We start from the raw sequence: 14,358 nt of genomic DNA on the forward strand, positions 1-14,358 counted from the left end.
ATCATGCTTGAACCGACTGGAAAGTAACATACACAGACGAGAGCAATAAAACATCAGTAACTGTGGTATTTTGGAGGTAAGTTAATCAAGGTTACAATGATAAAACAGTCAGTGTGGGGGAAATGTTTTATTCACGTGGCTCTGTAGATGGCAGTGATTTGCCTTGTTCCGTTATCGAAGGGGAGTGGTTTAAATGCCAGAATCACCCCTCGATGAGGATTACTTAGCAGTCTGAAACCGAGTGGTGTTGCCCTGCCCATACACAGTATTCTGGAATAGCCTTTACTGTATCTCCTGTCATTCAACTATAGGTAAGTCTGTTATATTTTACATCTAGCCTATGTTACCTTTCCATTCTCCTCTGCCACAAAGTGATGAAGTCTGCTTAAATGTGAATATTTACGTCTCTGCAAACAACATTAGAGTTACTTTCCACACAGGCGTCGCAGTGTGCACAATGAAGTCAACACTTTCTCACGGGACACGCCACGAACTCTACACATTACAGTTTAAATTGTTTCTGCATGTGAAGGACGCACTGCACTATATCGCATTGTTACAAAAACTTCTCTTAATATATTGAGCACTGAAAGTACTAATGCAGAGCCATATATGGAGAGATTCGGAATTCTGGGATGCGCCTTTTTTATTATGCGGTTAAACGGGATCTTTGGAAGGGCGCAGTCTGCAGGACGACTCTGACCTCCTCTCTCATATGCATTTAGAAGAGAAGGCCCACTATTGATTTTTAGACTGATTTATCTTTTGCTTCAACCTAAGCTAAGTGGAAAATTTGTTGGTTTCAGCATTCAGGTGCAGATAACTAAAGCAAACATATTGGAAAACCTTTAGTGTAAATTTGGTGCTATGTTAATTATTATTATTATTTTTTTCATTTTAGGAACTTAAAGATTTGAATTGCATGTCATGTGCTGTAATAGTTCCACTTTTGATTACCCATCATCAGACTTCTGTGCACATTTATCATCTGTTACCACAGAAACACACCCAACTCAGACAAACATTAACTCTTGTGGTAAAAATGCTATAACAAAAGAGGAAGATGCTCCACATTACCTCTGAAAACACCTTCAGTGTAAAGTGCAGCAACCTTCCATTAGAAGTCATGTTAAAGATATTATTCAGTTGTTTATTTTTATTACCTGGCTATGGAGGCACCAAACGAATTTGTAGAATACATGTACACTCATAAAAATGTATGGTTCCAAAAAACGATTTTTGCAGCAATATCCATAGCCTTCCGTTGTTTCATATCAGGTTAGTGATATTTAAAAAACTATGGCCCAACCCTACCTCTATCCCTAAACATAACCATCACAGAAACAAGTACACCAGCTTGAAATAGAAACATGATTTCACCTGAATTATTATAGGAGGACATGTAAAATCCATTTGAACTCCTCGGTTTTCATGATTCACTGTATAAGCGAGGACATTTGGCCCTCACAAGTAGCTAAACAAGTACACACACACACACACACACACACAAATATATATATATATACACATATACAACTACAAACCAGTCTGTAGCCGGGTTATATAACTTGCACTCAGACTGATAACATGTTAGCATTTCTTCATGGGTGTTCTATTCCAAACACACCTATACACACACAAACATAGTGATTACAAGAATAACAGAGGACTGTGAGAGTAGGTGTTATACAGCGCCTCCACAGAAAGGAGAGAAGCTCAGTCTTTTTGAGCTAATTGATGCCACAGATTTGATATACCTCATCATCTCCTGCAACTCAGAATCACGTTTACATGTTTTCAAGAATATATTACACAATGTATGTTATGTGATATTTTATGATGTCATATAACATTACAAACCAACATTGGCATGTGACACTATCATCAGATTCATAACACATTCACAGAATTCTCTTTATGCTGCATTGCATGTGTTTTCATGCAATCATTGATTTCTTCAGAAATGTGTTCTGTTAGCTGTCCAACATTAAATCGGTGGAACTAGACAAGGAAGCATCAGCCACACCAATCTGATAATAACAGACTGACACACTTTATAGCTCAGACTTTGAACGCTTGCATATTCATCTGTATACAAAATTACAATTCTGAGATTCTTGTACTTTTATAGGGAACTAGGTTGTAAAACACAGTCAGTGCAGTCACTGGTTAGGCTGTTTTCTCTTTGGGTAAACACAGGGTGCAGTCAGGAGCTTAAACAAGGCTTAGAATTAATGTTGACTCAGTGCTAAAATGTTTTCTAAGGAGCACTGGTGCTTGTAAAAGGTCTAGGAAGAAATATTTAGATGGAAAAACCAAGTCATCTCATGAGTTCCTGTCATTTAGGCATTACTCCAGGAAAAAAAGATGATTTAATCAGTTCTTCCACAAGGAAGGATTATGTCAAAATACATTTTATAATACCCATGTCCAAGTTGGATATATATGCTGGCCTTTTAACAGATTTCAGGACCAGCCCATGTATACATTTCCACTTCAGATTTAAATCCTTTCTGGCAACATTTTTCAGAGGGTCACTGTGTCTGAACTTGAGGAAAGAAAGAACTGTCAGGAAACAAAGGCTTGTCCAGTGTACCATATTTTCTGAATTCAGTGACAATCTTACGACTCAATTTTTGATGAAGTATTCATTTTAGGTGGGTACTATAGTCTATATATCCCCAGGTATACTACATCCAACAACAAGCAGAGAAATGAATCCACGAGAAACCACTTTTTCAAGTTTTTTTGGAACCACCCCATTATTCTTTCTCTCTTTTTAAACCTAAGGGAAGCTGTTGTGGCCTTAAAATCCTGATCAAATGGAGGTAACTATAGATATTTTCTTCTGTTATTGAAAATAACAAAAATGTAGGTTGGGGACTTGGTTCTTCTATTAATCAGTTATTGATTGGATGGAGGCCGATCTGAAGTGCCGCAAGCTCGTATTGTGACATTTTGATAAAAAAGTATGTGGTCAGGGTATTAAATAAAATGTAAACATATGTATGGTTGAATCATTCACAATAAGATCAACTACATCCATTGAAAAAATAGATTGGGTGAACTTTCATTTCATGGTATTCATGGTATTCGACATCCTACTGCTCTTTTATTAAGGCCTATTCAGCGTATACAGGCACTTCCCAGAAACATCCCCCTCCCATTTTGACCCATAAGCAAATGTCACATGACCCAGGCTTTTTATAGTTTCCTGTGGGCTAGACTGGCTGCAACCTCATCAGCTACATCAGACAAGATGTTTAGTTAAGAATAGCCTGTTGTATGCTGAATATCTCACGCAAGTCTCGAGAGTAACCCGGAGCAGTATATTAGAGACTGAGATCGGTTGTTTGCGTGAAACAATGTTCTATTTAATTAGCCTTTCTCTCACACTGAAGCTTAAAAAAAAAAAAAAAAAAAAAAAAAAGCTTGGAAATCAGTTCCAGATCACAGCATAGACTTTGGCGTACATGCTGATAGGACAACAGCTGAAGTAGAGCAAATGGTGCAGCATGTGTAATGAAGTTAATTTTAAAGCGGTTGTTTTGTAGCACGCCTATGGCTTAAAAAAGATGTCTGATCGTGAAGCATGTGGTGCCTGATTGCAGTTTGATCTAATACAGGAAGTGTCAATGAATGCATGATGACAACTGTATTTTATACAGTTCTACTGCAGTGCTTAATTGCTGGGGCTGGCACATTGTCTTGTGTTACATGAGTGTAAAAAGAAAAATAAGACCTTATTATCATGATATCAGAATATATGGGCGACTTCTCATGGAATGTGCTGGGAGATGATGAGAGACGGTGTGCCTACTAGATATGATTATTGAAATATAATGGCACCATAGGTTATCAGCCTATGTTAGAGATTCTTCTAATATCTAATTGGTTGATATTTCCAATAAATATTAACAGTATGTTCCGGTATGTTCGTTTTGTCTTTTACAAAGAATCAGTCACAATTTTGATGATACTGGACCAGAAACTTAAATCAGAGAATCAAAATCAGAGTCTGAAAGAGCTTTATTGCCAAGTATGTTTACACAGACAAGGAATTTGTCCTCCTCATTCCTCCTTTTCTTTGATTAAAGGAATAAAAACTTTTTTTTATTTGGTATAGTCATTGGCTCCAGTGCTATACATTGTTTGCCCTCCTGTGGTTTGTTGTTTCATAAAGTTATGAATATAGTTATTATAAAATTTCTCTCTCTGAAGAATGTCTTGTAGTCAGTAAAAATAATTACAATACTAACGTCTCATTTCTGAATGACTCATGTCGAAGACGTCCCAAACTTCACCATATCCCCACCCCATGAGTGGGCGGTAAGCTCAGCTGACACGGTGACTCTCTCAGAGGCCCTCGACACATTAAGTGCTGGACTGTTTGCGAGGGCTGCTGTTCTGAATGATCCGGTCAGGCTGTGTCCACAGTTGGCACTGTCAGTCCAACAGCATTAGTCACTGTGCTTCCCTTTTTCTGCATCCAGCTCAATTGTCCATCACCAAAGATGGAAACTCCAAGCCACTGGATTTTTATAGTCCAGTTCATTGGATTTAAAAAAAAATGTTATGTGCAATGTGGGTTTTGGTGGAACAATTTTATAAATCTCTCACAAATGTAGGCAAAATGTTTTCACCATTTGTGTCAATTTGAATAAATAATATGTTTGTGTATTTTTCTCTAGACAGCATGGTGTACCACCCTGAGTTTGAGCGTGCAGGCAAAGAGCCTGGGCTCCAGGTGTGGAGAATTGAGAAGTTTGATTTGGTGGCAGTTCCTGAGAATCTCTATGGAGGGTTCTACACCGGTGATGCTTATGTGGTCCTCAATACTATCAAGCAACGCTCTGGCAACCTACAGTATGACATCCATTTCTGGCTAGGTAATAGGTCAATGCTGTGTTAAAGAGATTCAGATATTTATTTTAGTACTAAAATACATGTTCTGCCTAATTTTCAAGACAAGCTAGGTGGTTCAAAAAGTCAAATGCATCAGCTACATTTCTGATTGATGCTCTTCCCTCTACTGGCAGGTGACTATTGCACACAAGATGAAAGTGGGGCGGCTGCCATTTTCACAGTGCAAATGGATGACTATTTGGGTGGAAAGCCCATCCAGTATCGTGAAGTTCAAGGCTACGAGTCCAAAGCTTTTCTGGGATATTTTAAGAAAGGGCTGCAGTATATGGTGAGTGAGTGTTAACAGGACAAATGGAAAGTGATTCTAAAGTAACTCATTCAAATAAGGATTAACTAATTTTTCACAGACTGCGTGAATTACACTTAGGGCCCTATCTTGCACTCAGCGCAATTGACTTTGTACACCGACGCATGTGTCATTCCTATTTTGCACCCGCGCAAAGCGCGCTTTTCCCTCCACAGAAGCACGTCGCTAAACTAGTGAATGAACTTGCGCTCCCTGGGCGGTTCAGCGCAAAAAAGGAGGCGTGTTCCGGCGCAAACAATCCCTGGTGCTATTTTGCTGTTCCATTACACAATTGCGCCACTGACCAGAAAAAACCTAGTCTAAAGTCAGTGGCGCGTTGCGCGTTGTTCATTATGCTATTTTAAGGGCGCAAGCTTGACCATAATGTATAGCGTGCACAACGCGCATACACTTTGCTCATGTAATCTACACAGATGCAACAGTTATTTTTGCAAATCATAAATTGTTACACTAAAAAAATATTAACACATGAGATGACGGAAATCATTGTGGTGTGACACGAAGATGTGAAAAAAAAATAGGCATAAAACTAGCTCACAAATTATTCAGGCTAATTATTCTCCCATCCCCATACAACACAACTTCTCTGTCTTTCACTGCTCTTACAAGAACATCAGTCTCCTCGGCTGTGAACCGCTCCTGGCGTGCGCCTGGTAAATACGCCATAATAATAGCAATCCATAATGGAACTTGCGCACCTGCTTTTAAAGGGAATGTTGGATGACGCTCTGATTGGTTTATTTCACGTTACGCCCAAACCACACCTATGAATAATGAAGCTGCTTCAGACCAACCCATTTTAGATTTGCGCCGGGCGCAAGAGCCATTTATCCCGCCGGGAAAATAGCAACAGCGCCGAGACCCGCCCACAAACTTACTTGCGCTTCGCGCTTTGACACTTGCGTTTCAGATCGTTAAAATAGGGCCCTTAATGTTATATGAACATCTTGATGTTTTTACCGCTAAATGTTAATGTTAAAAATGTTTGAATGAAATCGTGATATTGCCAGACATGAACTTCACTGACATTTTGTTTTGTTGTTTGGTTTGGGGTTTTGTTTCTTTTGTGCTTTTATTATTTGTGAGTGTGAGCACTGGTTTGGGTGGTTTATGAGGACACAGATTTGTATAATGACATGGGTATGACATTATAAAAACCATTACGCCTATGGAGAGTCCCTGTAAACCACCAATACCAATGTGTGTGTGTTTGTGTGTGTGTTTTCCGTCTCATTTTGGTTTTGTTTTGTTTTGTTTGTTTTTTCAGAAAGGAGGAGTTGCATCTGGATTCAAGCATGTGGTCACCAATGAAGTTATAGTGCAACGCGTGCTACAGGTCAAAGGTCGGCGTGTTGTCAGAGCAACAGAAGTGGCAGTCAGCTGGGACAGCTTTAACCAGGGAGACTGCTTCATCCTGGATTTGGGGAGCGTGAGTATCATGTGAAGAAAGTGAGGGAGAATGGATATTGTACAAAAACTTAAAAGTAACTGTTTACTCTGTGTATTTTTTACAGGAGATCTACCAGTGGTGTGGTTCAAAGAGTAACCGCTTTGAGAAGCTAAAAGCTACTCAGCTTGCAAAGGGCATTCGTGACAATGAACGCAGTGGACGCGCTCGCGTGTATGTGTGTGATGAAGGGGCAGAAAGAGACAAGATGTTGGAGGTAAGAAAGACAGAAAGCTTTGACTTCAAAATTGACAAGAGATTTGTTAAAGCTGCAGTAGGGAACTTTTGACGCTCTAGCGGTTAATAAACAGAACTGCTTGCGTCTTGCGGAAGAACATCGTAGCCGGAACTACTTCTCTCTGTTTATGTCTATGAAGAATCACAAAGGTACTGGGTTACTCCGCCGCGGTATCCCCGAAGCAATCTAAAATAGTCTGAATATAAACACTTATTATAGGTGCACCCTAGTGATTCAGGACAAGCCAAAAACACGGTTTGGAACATGGATTCATGGTATACTCGCTTATTATATACATTTTTCTACATTTTGAACACAAACAAAGTTACGGACCGCAGCTCTGATTGGTTATTTTTTACCGGGAGCGATGGAGTTTCTGCAAATGGCAATAAACCACTGGGAGGAGCCAGAGGAGCTTGATTTTTTCACAGATTATCTGTCTCATATTCTACTGTCAGGACATAATGACAGGTTTAACAAATATGTAAAAAAATATTTTTGTACAAAAGTTCCCTACAGCACCTTTAAATGCATGATCCAATTATCTGCTGGCAGGTTCTTGGAGAAAAACCAGACCTGCCTGAAGGAGCATCTGACGATATCAAGGCTGATGCCTCCAACAGGAAGATGGCCAAACTCTATAAGGTAGCCATTGGATTTAAACCAAGCAAATATAATAAATAGCCATTGTAGACCATTGGTATATTCAACTTATTGACATTTTCCTGTACTTCAGGTGTCCGATGCCAGTGGAGACATGACGATTGCCCTGGTGGCCGCTGAGAACCCCTTCTCCCAGAGCGCACTAGAATCAAGCGACTGTTTCATCCTGGATCACGGCTCAGATGGGAAGATCTTTGTTTGGAAAGGTAAATGGCATTGACCGAGAAAACAAAAATAAACTTTTTTCCATTTTTTAGACTTCTTTTGTTTTTTTTTAAACACCAGCGTTTATTTTATAGGCAAAGATGCCAATGTGGAAGAGAGAAAGGCTGCCATGAAGGCAGCAGATGAGTTCATTAAGAAAATGGGTTACCCAAAGCACACACAGGTTCAGATTCTCCCGGAGATGGGCGAGACGCCTCTATTCAAACAGTTCTTCAAAAACTGGCGAGATGTGGACCAGACGGAAGGTCTGGGTGTGGCTTATGTCTCAAATAGCATTGCTAAGATCGAGAAGGTGCCGTTCGATGCTTCAACTCTGCATGATTCACCAGCCATGGCTGCCCAGCATGGAATGATCGATGATGGTCACGGAGGGAAACAGGTCAGCTATTGAGCACACACTGCATGTCACTTGGCCTGAGGTCGAACAACATGTTATGTATACAAATTCAGTGAGGGTACTTCATGATATTTTTATCTTTATGTCACTTGAAACGTAAGATCTGGCGCATTGAAGGATCAGATAAGGTTCCAGTTGATCCCTCTACTTATGGCCAGTTCTATGGAGGAGACAGTTACATTATTCTGTACAATTACCACCATGGAGGCAGACAGGGTCACATCATTTACATCTGGTATGACTTCATCTCACATAGTTAATCTAAAGCTTCATCTGGCATAATCGCAGGAGCACATTGTATGTGTTTTGGTTAAACAGTTCAATAATCTTGTCCTGTCCGATGATGTCTCACTTGCGTATGATGTCTGTTATAGGCAGGGTAAAGACTCCTCACAAGATGAGATTGGGGCATCTGCTATCTTGGCTGCCCAGCTGGACGATGAGCTTGGAGGTGGACCTGTGCAGGTAATGCTTATGAATAAGTCTCAATGGATCACTCGATCACAATCATATCCATGAAATTATCATTTGGGGCTCCTCCATTAAAAGTGCAATTGTGATTCTTTTCTTTTTTTAATTGAAGTCAACATGAAACAGCATTCACCACCCATTTTACAACTGTGACGTGGCACATTAATGATGAAACTGTAAATCAAATTCAGTGGAAAGAATGTTGGGAAGGACTTCATTAGATAACTTTGCTGTCACCTAATGCTCACTTAAATTAAATCTATAAAAAACTAATAATTTAATAACGCTGTAAAATCTATTAATGCTTCAGTTCACTCCTAATTCTAATTACAATTACTGATTTTTTTTTGTGTTTTGTTTCATTTTAGTTATTTTAAATTTTTCTATTCTTAATTTATTTAGTCGAAATAGTATATAATTTTAATATTGTCATTTTTTCAGTAATTTGCCATAATAAGAAACTAGTAATCAGTTTATTGGCTTTGGGCAGAACTGTAAAGTCACAATGAAACTGAAATTGAAGATTTAATTTGTGCCCTTACAATTTTGATGAAAGAATACAAAAACAAACTTTTTTGTTGTTATTGAATTATGTAATTAGGGCTAATTTTGATTTTAAGTTGAAGTTGTGTCCTCTCATAACTTAGCTAAAAAAAATATTATTGCTGGTTGCAATGGAATTCCCTGAATTATTAATTTTGTCCATATGTTAAACAAACTTCCTCCTCTATGTCTTTCCTTCCTGTCCATTATTCATATTCTAAATCCTGTTGTAGATGACTGGTGCTCCCCTCACCACTCAGGTATCCGTATCTCAGGATTGCATGTCCCTGTACAGTGCCTGAATGTTTCTCCACCACATTTATACAAATGATCTTTCATAGCATTTCACGAACAACAGATACAAATCTGAAAGGAAATTTCTGCTCATGTTCCTTTAATTGTTTTTCAGTTTCCAGAGTGTAGCAGTATAATGTCCATCATCTAACTTTTTGTACAGCTAAAACAATCAAGTCTTTAGCAGATGGTTTTTAAAATCACAATTTCATTGGTTTCTGCATAATTGGTATGCAAGATCAATATGTATAAATATAATTTTTTTTGTAAGGGTCTGTACACTGACATGTATTATCGCTGTATATGCCTCCACTGTTGTACTTATGTCCTTGTGTCTTCATTTTGATATTTTGTGCATAAATAACTGTCTTATGCATACATAAATCAGTTTTGGGAGTGAGCGTGTGAACATTAACAGAAATGCTCCATTATGCATTCACGATTTTTATTTTTATTTTAAACCAATTCATACTGTGATTTTTTTTTTTTTTTTTTTTTTTTACATTTTGGTCTGGATTTATGCATGCTGTCATGCACATTAAACTGATACACAAAAAATACATCCAGCATGTTAAAGTAGATGATGTATTAAATGCAGTAAACAACATACAATGAATCACTACTGTTTTTGTCCATTGTACACTATCGTTCAGAAATTTGGGGTCAATAAGATATATTTTTTGAATACTTTTATTCAGCAAGGATGCATTATATTGATCAAAAGTAACAGTAAAACCATTTTGGTATATGTTTTAAAAAATTGTATGAAGGTTTCCACTGAAATATTAAAAGGCTGCAAATTAGAATAATTATTAAAGGATCATGTGACACGGACTGGAGTAATGACTGCTGAAAATTGAGCTTTGCCATCATATAAATAAATTCGATTTTAAAATATATTAAGATAATTATAAACAGTTATAAATTGTAATATTTTTAAACAATATATCTGCTTTTATTGTATTTCTATTCAAATAAATGCAGTCTTGGTGAGCATAAAAGATTTCTTATGCCCTAAACTTTTGCACAGTAGTGTATAAAAAAACGGAAGCAGAAAGAATAAATATTAACATTGCATTAAATACAATGTATAATTCAGCAGAGAGCAGCATAGGAAGACCAAATGTACGTTTTTGGGGCAAGAGGGGAAAAATAACCACTGTCATCATGCTGACCACAAAGGATGCTGGGAATTTTGGCATTAGCTGCACATTCCTCACAGTGAGCTCCACACTGCCACCCTGTGGAATTAAATGCAATCCGCAACTAAAGACTCTTAAAAAGCCAGTGACAGTGTTGTAGTGTGTCTGATATACTGCATATCAGAATTACAGAAATTGTATAGTTTTGTGAAAGCATGACTTTATTTATTTTTCTCTGTTTAATGTGTACTCACTGTGTATTTTTCAGGTGCGGGTGGTTCAGGGTAAGGAACCCGCTCACCTCATGGGTCTGTTCGGAGGGCAGCCTATGGTGGTGCACCAGGGCGGCACCTCTAGGGAAGGCGGTCAGAGTGCGCCAGCCGAGACTCGCCTGTTCCAAGTGCGCTCAAACTCCACAGGGTGCACACGAGCTGTGGAGGTCAGCAGCTAATATTTTGCTATTGGTGGGAGCTTTTAAATATTCTCTAAATATTTGTTGATCTTAACCGTTGTTGTATCCAGGTTGATGCCGTGTCCTCCAATCTGAACTCCAATGATGCATTTGTCCTGGTGACCCCGGCTGCATCTTTCATATGGGTGGGACGAGGAGCCTGTGATACGGAGAAACGTGGGGCACAGCAGCTCTGTGATATCCTTGGAGTGTCATCCTCCGAGCTGGGTGAAGGAGGAGAGGATGGTGAGGACTCATCTGAAATGTTCAAAATAACATTTAACCTTGAAATAAAAACATTAGTTTCCAAGTTTTAAAGTAGGCCACAAAAAGATTGTAGAAGCATCATAATAGCGGTTCAAATGGTTTATGTGACGGTATTAACATTTTTGCATGAAAAATAAAACAAAATAAATTATTGCATACAATTTTTCATATTTCATTCATGTGTGACCATTTTTATTACTATGTGACCCTGGACCACAAAACCAGTCATAAAGGTCAGTTTTTTTTAATGGAAAAATAAGCGCTCCATTGGTGTATGGTTTGTTATGATAGGACAATATTTGGCTGAGATACAACTATTTGAAAATCTGAGGGTGCAAAAAAATCTAAATATTGAGAAAATCACCATTAAAGTTGTCCAAATGAAGTTCTTAGCAATGCATATTACTAATCAGAAATTAAGTTTTGATATATTTACTTTAGGAAATTTACTAAATATATTCATGGAACATGATCGCAATGTCTTAATGATTTTTGGCATAAAAGAAAAAATCTATAATTTTGACCCTTTTTTTGACTATTGCTACAAATATACCCCAGCAACTTTAGACTGGTTTTGTGGTCCCGTGTCACCAAATATATTAAAAGCATTCATGATTTTGATAGACTTCTTTTTATGAGTGATTCTCATAATTAAGCTCATGTGAATATACATGTATCAACACACTGCAGGCAGTTTCTGGGACGCTCTGGGAGGAAAGGCCGATTACCGCACGTCCGCCAGGCTTAAGGACAAAATGAATGCCCACCCACCACGACTGTTCGCCTGCTCAAACAAAACTGGGAATTTCATTGTGAGTAACTCACCCAGATTGCTTTGCCTGCACTGATTTAAATACTATAAGAATATTGTCAGTGTAGTATGATAAAGAGCCATTCATTATGGATGCATTGATATCCATGCAGATTGAAGAAGTTCCTGGAGAGATGACTCAAGAAGACCTAGCTACAGATGATGTCATGATTCTGGACACCTGGGATCAGGTAAACTGACTACTTTAACAGGATTGTTCTACTTTTACATAGTTTAAAGTGAGAGCTTTATATTATTCCCATTCATATCAGTGGAAGCATGTAATCTGGAAACTGTTTTTAAATGTTTTGCTATTATATCAGTAATAGAGAAACATGCTTTTTTTATCTGCATAACTGTGTAGTTACAGCATCGACTGGTAGGGATGCAGAAGCCACCAGCCAAACCTTGAACCCTTCTGGATTCAATAACATTTCCAAATAGTTAAACTTCTATTTGTGTAGAAACTGTTAAGGCAGTTTAGCTACATTTTGTACCATGCTTGTCTTGCATAACACTTTTATTAATGCAGTGACATGCAACTTGTCGTTTAAGAAATTAATAATGTAGTAGTAATAATGTTATGTGCACAGAGAATTGTAAGAAATCTTGATGTGTTTTGCAGGTGTTTGTTTGGATTGGTAATGAAGCTCATGACGAGGAGAAGACTGAGGCAATGACTTCAGGTAAGGCTCCTTAAAACACTTCTAATTATAATTCACTGCATGAAGTATAAAACAGTAAGTTTTACCATGCTACTGTTGGCCATACTAGAGTAAACAGTGTATTCCTGTGAGATTCTGTTTGACCCCACACTGTGTCTAGGGACATTGTGTGCATGTCTGGCCTGGATATATTTTAGAGTAAAAACATTACTCAATGACACATTTATCTGATTATCTCCAATGATGTTATTATGCTTGTACAGCTTGTATTTTTTTTTTCAGACTTACTTATATATATGCAGCACCAGTTGAGCATACTACTCAGTATGCAGTTTTTTTCAGTAAATATTGTCTGTGGTTCATGCTACAGTCCAGTAGGTGGCGATAATGCTTTTAAGATAGAAAGGAAGATAGAAACATGAGCATATTTTGAAACCCCAAAACACTTTATAAGGTGTCCTTTTATGAATCCCATATTAAACTTCCTTTTCTCTCTCTCTCTCTCCAGCTGCCCGATACATTGAGTCGGACCCAGCCAACCGTGACCCGCGCACACCCATCGTGAAGATTAAACAAGGCTTTGAGCCTCCCACATTCACAGGCTGGTTCCTGGGCTGGGACCACGAATACTGGAGCACTGACCCACTGGAGCGGGCCATGGCGGAGCTGGAGATCTGAACTTTGAGCTGTCACCCCTGACCTTTACTGCAAATTGATCAAAGTTGCCATTAGATTCATAGAAGATGCCAATTTGATTTTTTATAAGGTCATGGAATCATGGATTCAAAAACCGAAGCTGGTCCTGGGTCAGTATCAAAAGGCAGTTTTTGAAAAGAGCACTTTACTGCCCTGAGATTCTGTCATCACACATAAGGCAACTCTATTATTTTTATTCTTTTTTACTTCTTTATGTAAGTGTGCTCAACAGTTTTTATTCTTGTGAAGCTTTTAGATTGCTTTGTTTGTTCTGCACACCTTATGTTGCTCAAGGGATATCATTGTCAAAATCAGTCAGATATCTTTTTGCCTTCTTTTTCTATAAATCTTTTTTATGTGACCAGTATCAGTAGTTTTACTATTAATAATACTTTAGTGTTTTGAATCAATATTTTTTATGATAAGGAATGCTTATGATGCATGTCTTGTTAAAGGCCTAGAGAAGCAGAAGTCTTATTATTCTTAAGGTCTACGGTTTATTTCTAGGGGCTGGTTTAGATAACTGTTAACATATGGGTCAATTAACTGCCTGAATATCAGCTAAAATGCTATAACTTATTGTGCAGAGCTGAGTCTCCCTTGATATCTGCTGAAGACTTGTATAGCAACTTATCCATAAGGGTTATTCCAGATACCTCTGCTTTTGCAAATCCATCTATACCTGAAAAATAATAAGAAAAAAAAACACTATTTGCCAGTTTCCTACTTATACAATAAAGAACCACAACCTCAAAAGGTTTCCAGAGTGTTCTTCAAAGACTGATTTATGCATCATATTAATAGCAGTCTGGAAA

General features: G+C 38.1%; 1 protein-coding gene across 1 annotated transcript; it reads left to right on the forward strand.

Moving 5' to 3' along the window:
- The first annotated feature begins 202 nt into the window (after positions 1-202).
- LOC113064321 (gelsolin) lies at positions 203-14,077 on the forward strand. The gene is made up of 16 exons (XM_026235053.1): positions 203-311; positions 4,692-4,889; positions 5,040-5,194; positions 6,501-6,662; positions 6,748-6,897; positions 7,474-7,563; positions 7,655-7,787; positions 7,881-8,185; positions 8,305-8,438; positions 8,578-8,668; positions 10,922-11,092; positions 11,176-11,350; positions 12,062-12,183; positions 12,296-12,373; positions 12,808-12,868; positions 13,356-14,077. Exons 2-16 carry the CDS (start codon positions 4,697-4,699, stop codon positions 13,523-13,525), a joined length of 2,190 nt encoding a protein of 729 aa, XP_026090838.1. The 5' UTR covers positions 203-311; positions 4,692-4,696; the 3' UTR covers positions 13,526-14,077.
- The last annotated feature ends 281 nt before the right edge of the window (positions 14,078-14,358 follow it).

This window comes from Carassius auratus, chromosome 46, assembly GCF_003368295.1.
Source record: "Carassius auratus strain Wakin chromosome 46, ASM336829v1, whole genome shotgun sequence".
Taxonomy (NCBI): domain Eukaryota; kingdom Metazoa; phylum Chordata; class Actinopteri; order Cypriniformes; family Cyprinidae; genus Carassius; species Carassius auratus.

What these genes read in the sequence shown, in the direction of transcription:
- LOC113064321 (XM_026235053.1), top strand. Translation starts at nt 4,697, where the DNA reads ATGGTGTACCACCCTGAGTTTGAGCGTGCAGGCAAAGAGCCTGGGCTC. An exon ending in TGACATCCATTTCTGGCTAG is followed by an intron (nt 4,890 to 5,039) that starts GTAATAGGTCAA and finishes CTCTACTGGCAG; the next exon opens with GTGACTATTGCACACAAGAT. An exon ending in AGATGGCCAAACTCTATAAG is followed by an intron (nt 7,564 to 7,654) that starts GTAGCCATTGGA and finishes CCTGTACTTCAG; the next exon opens with GTGTCCGATGCCAGTGGAGA.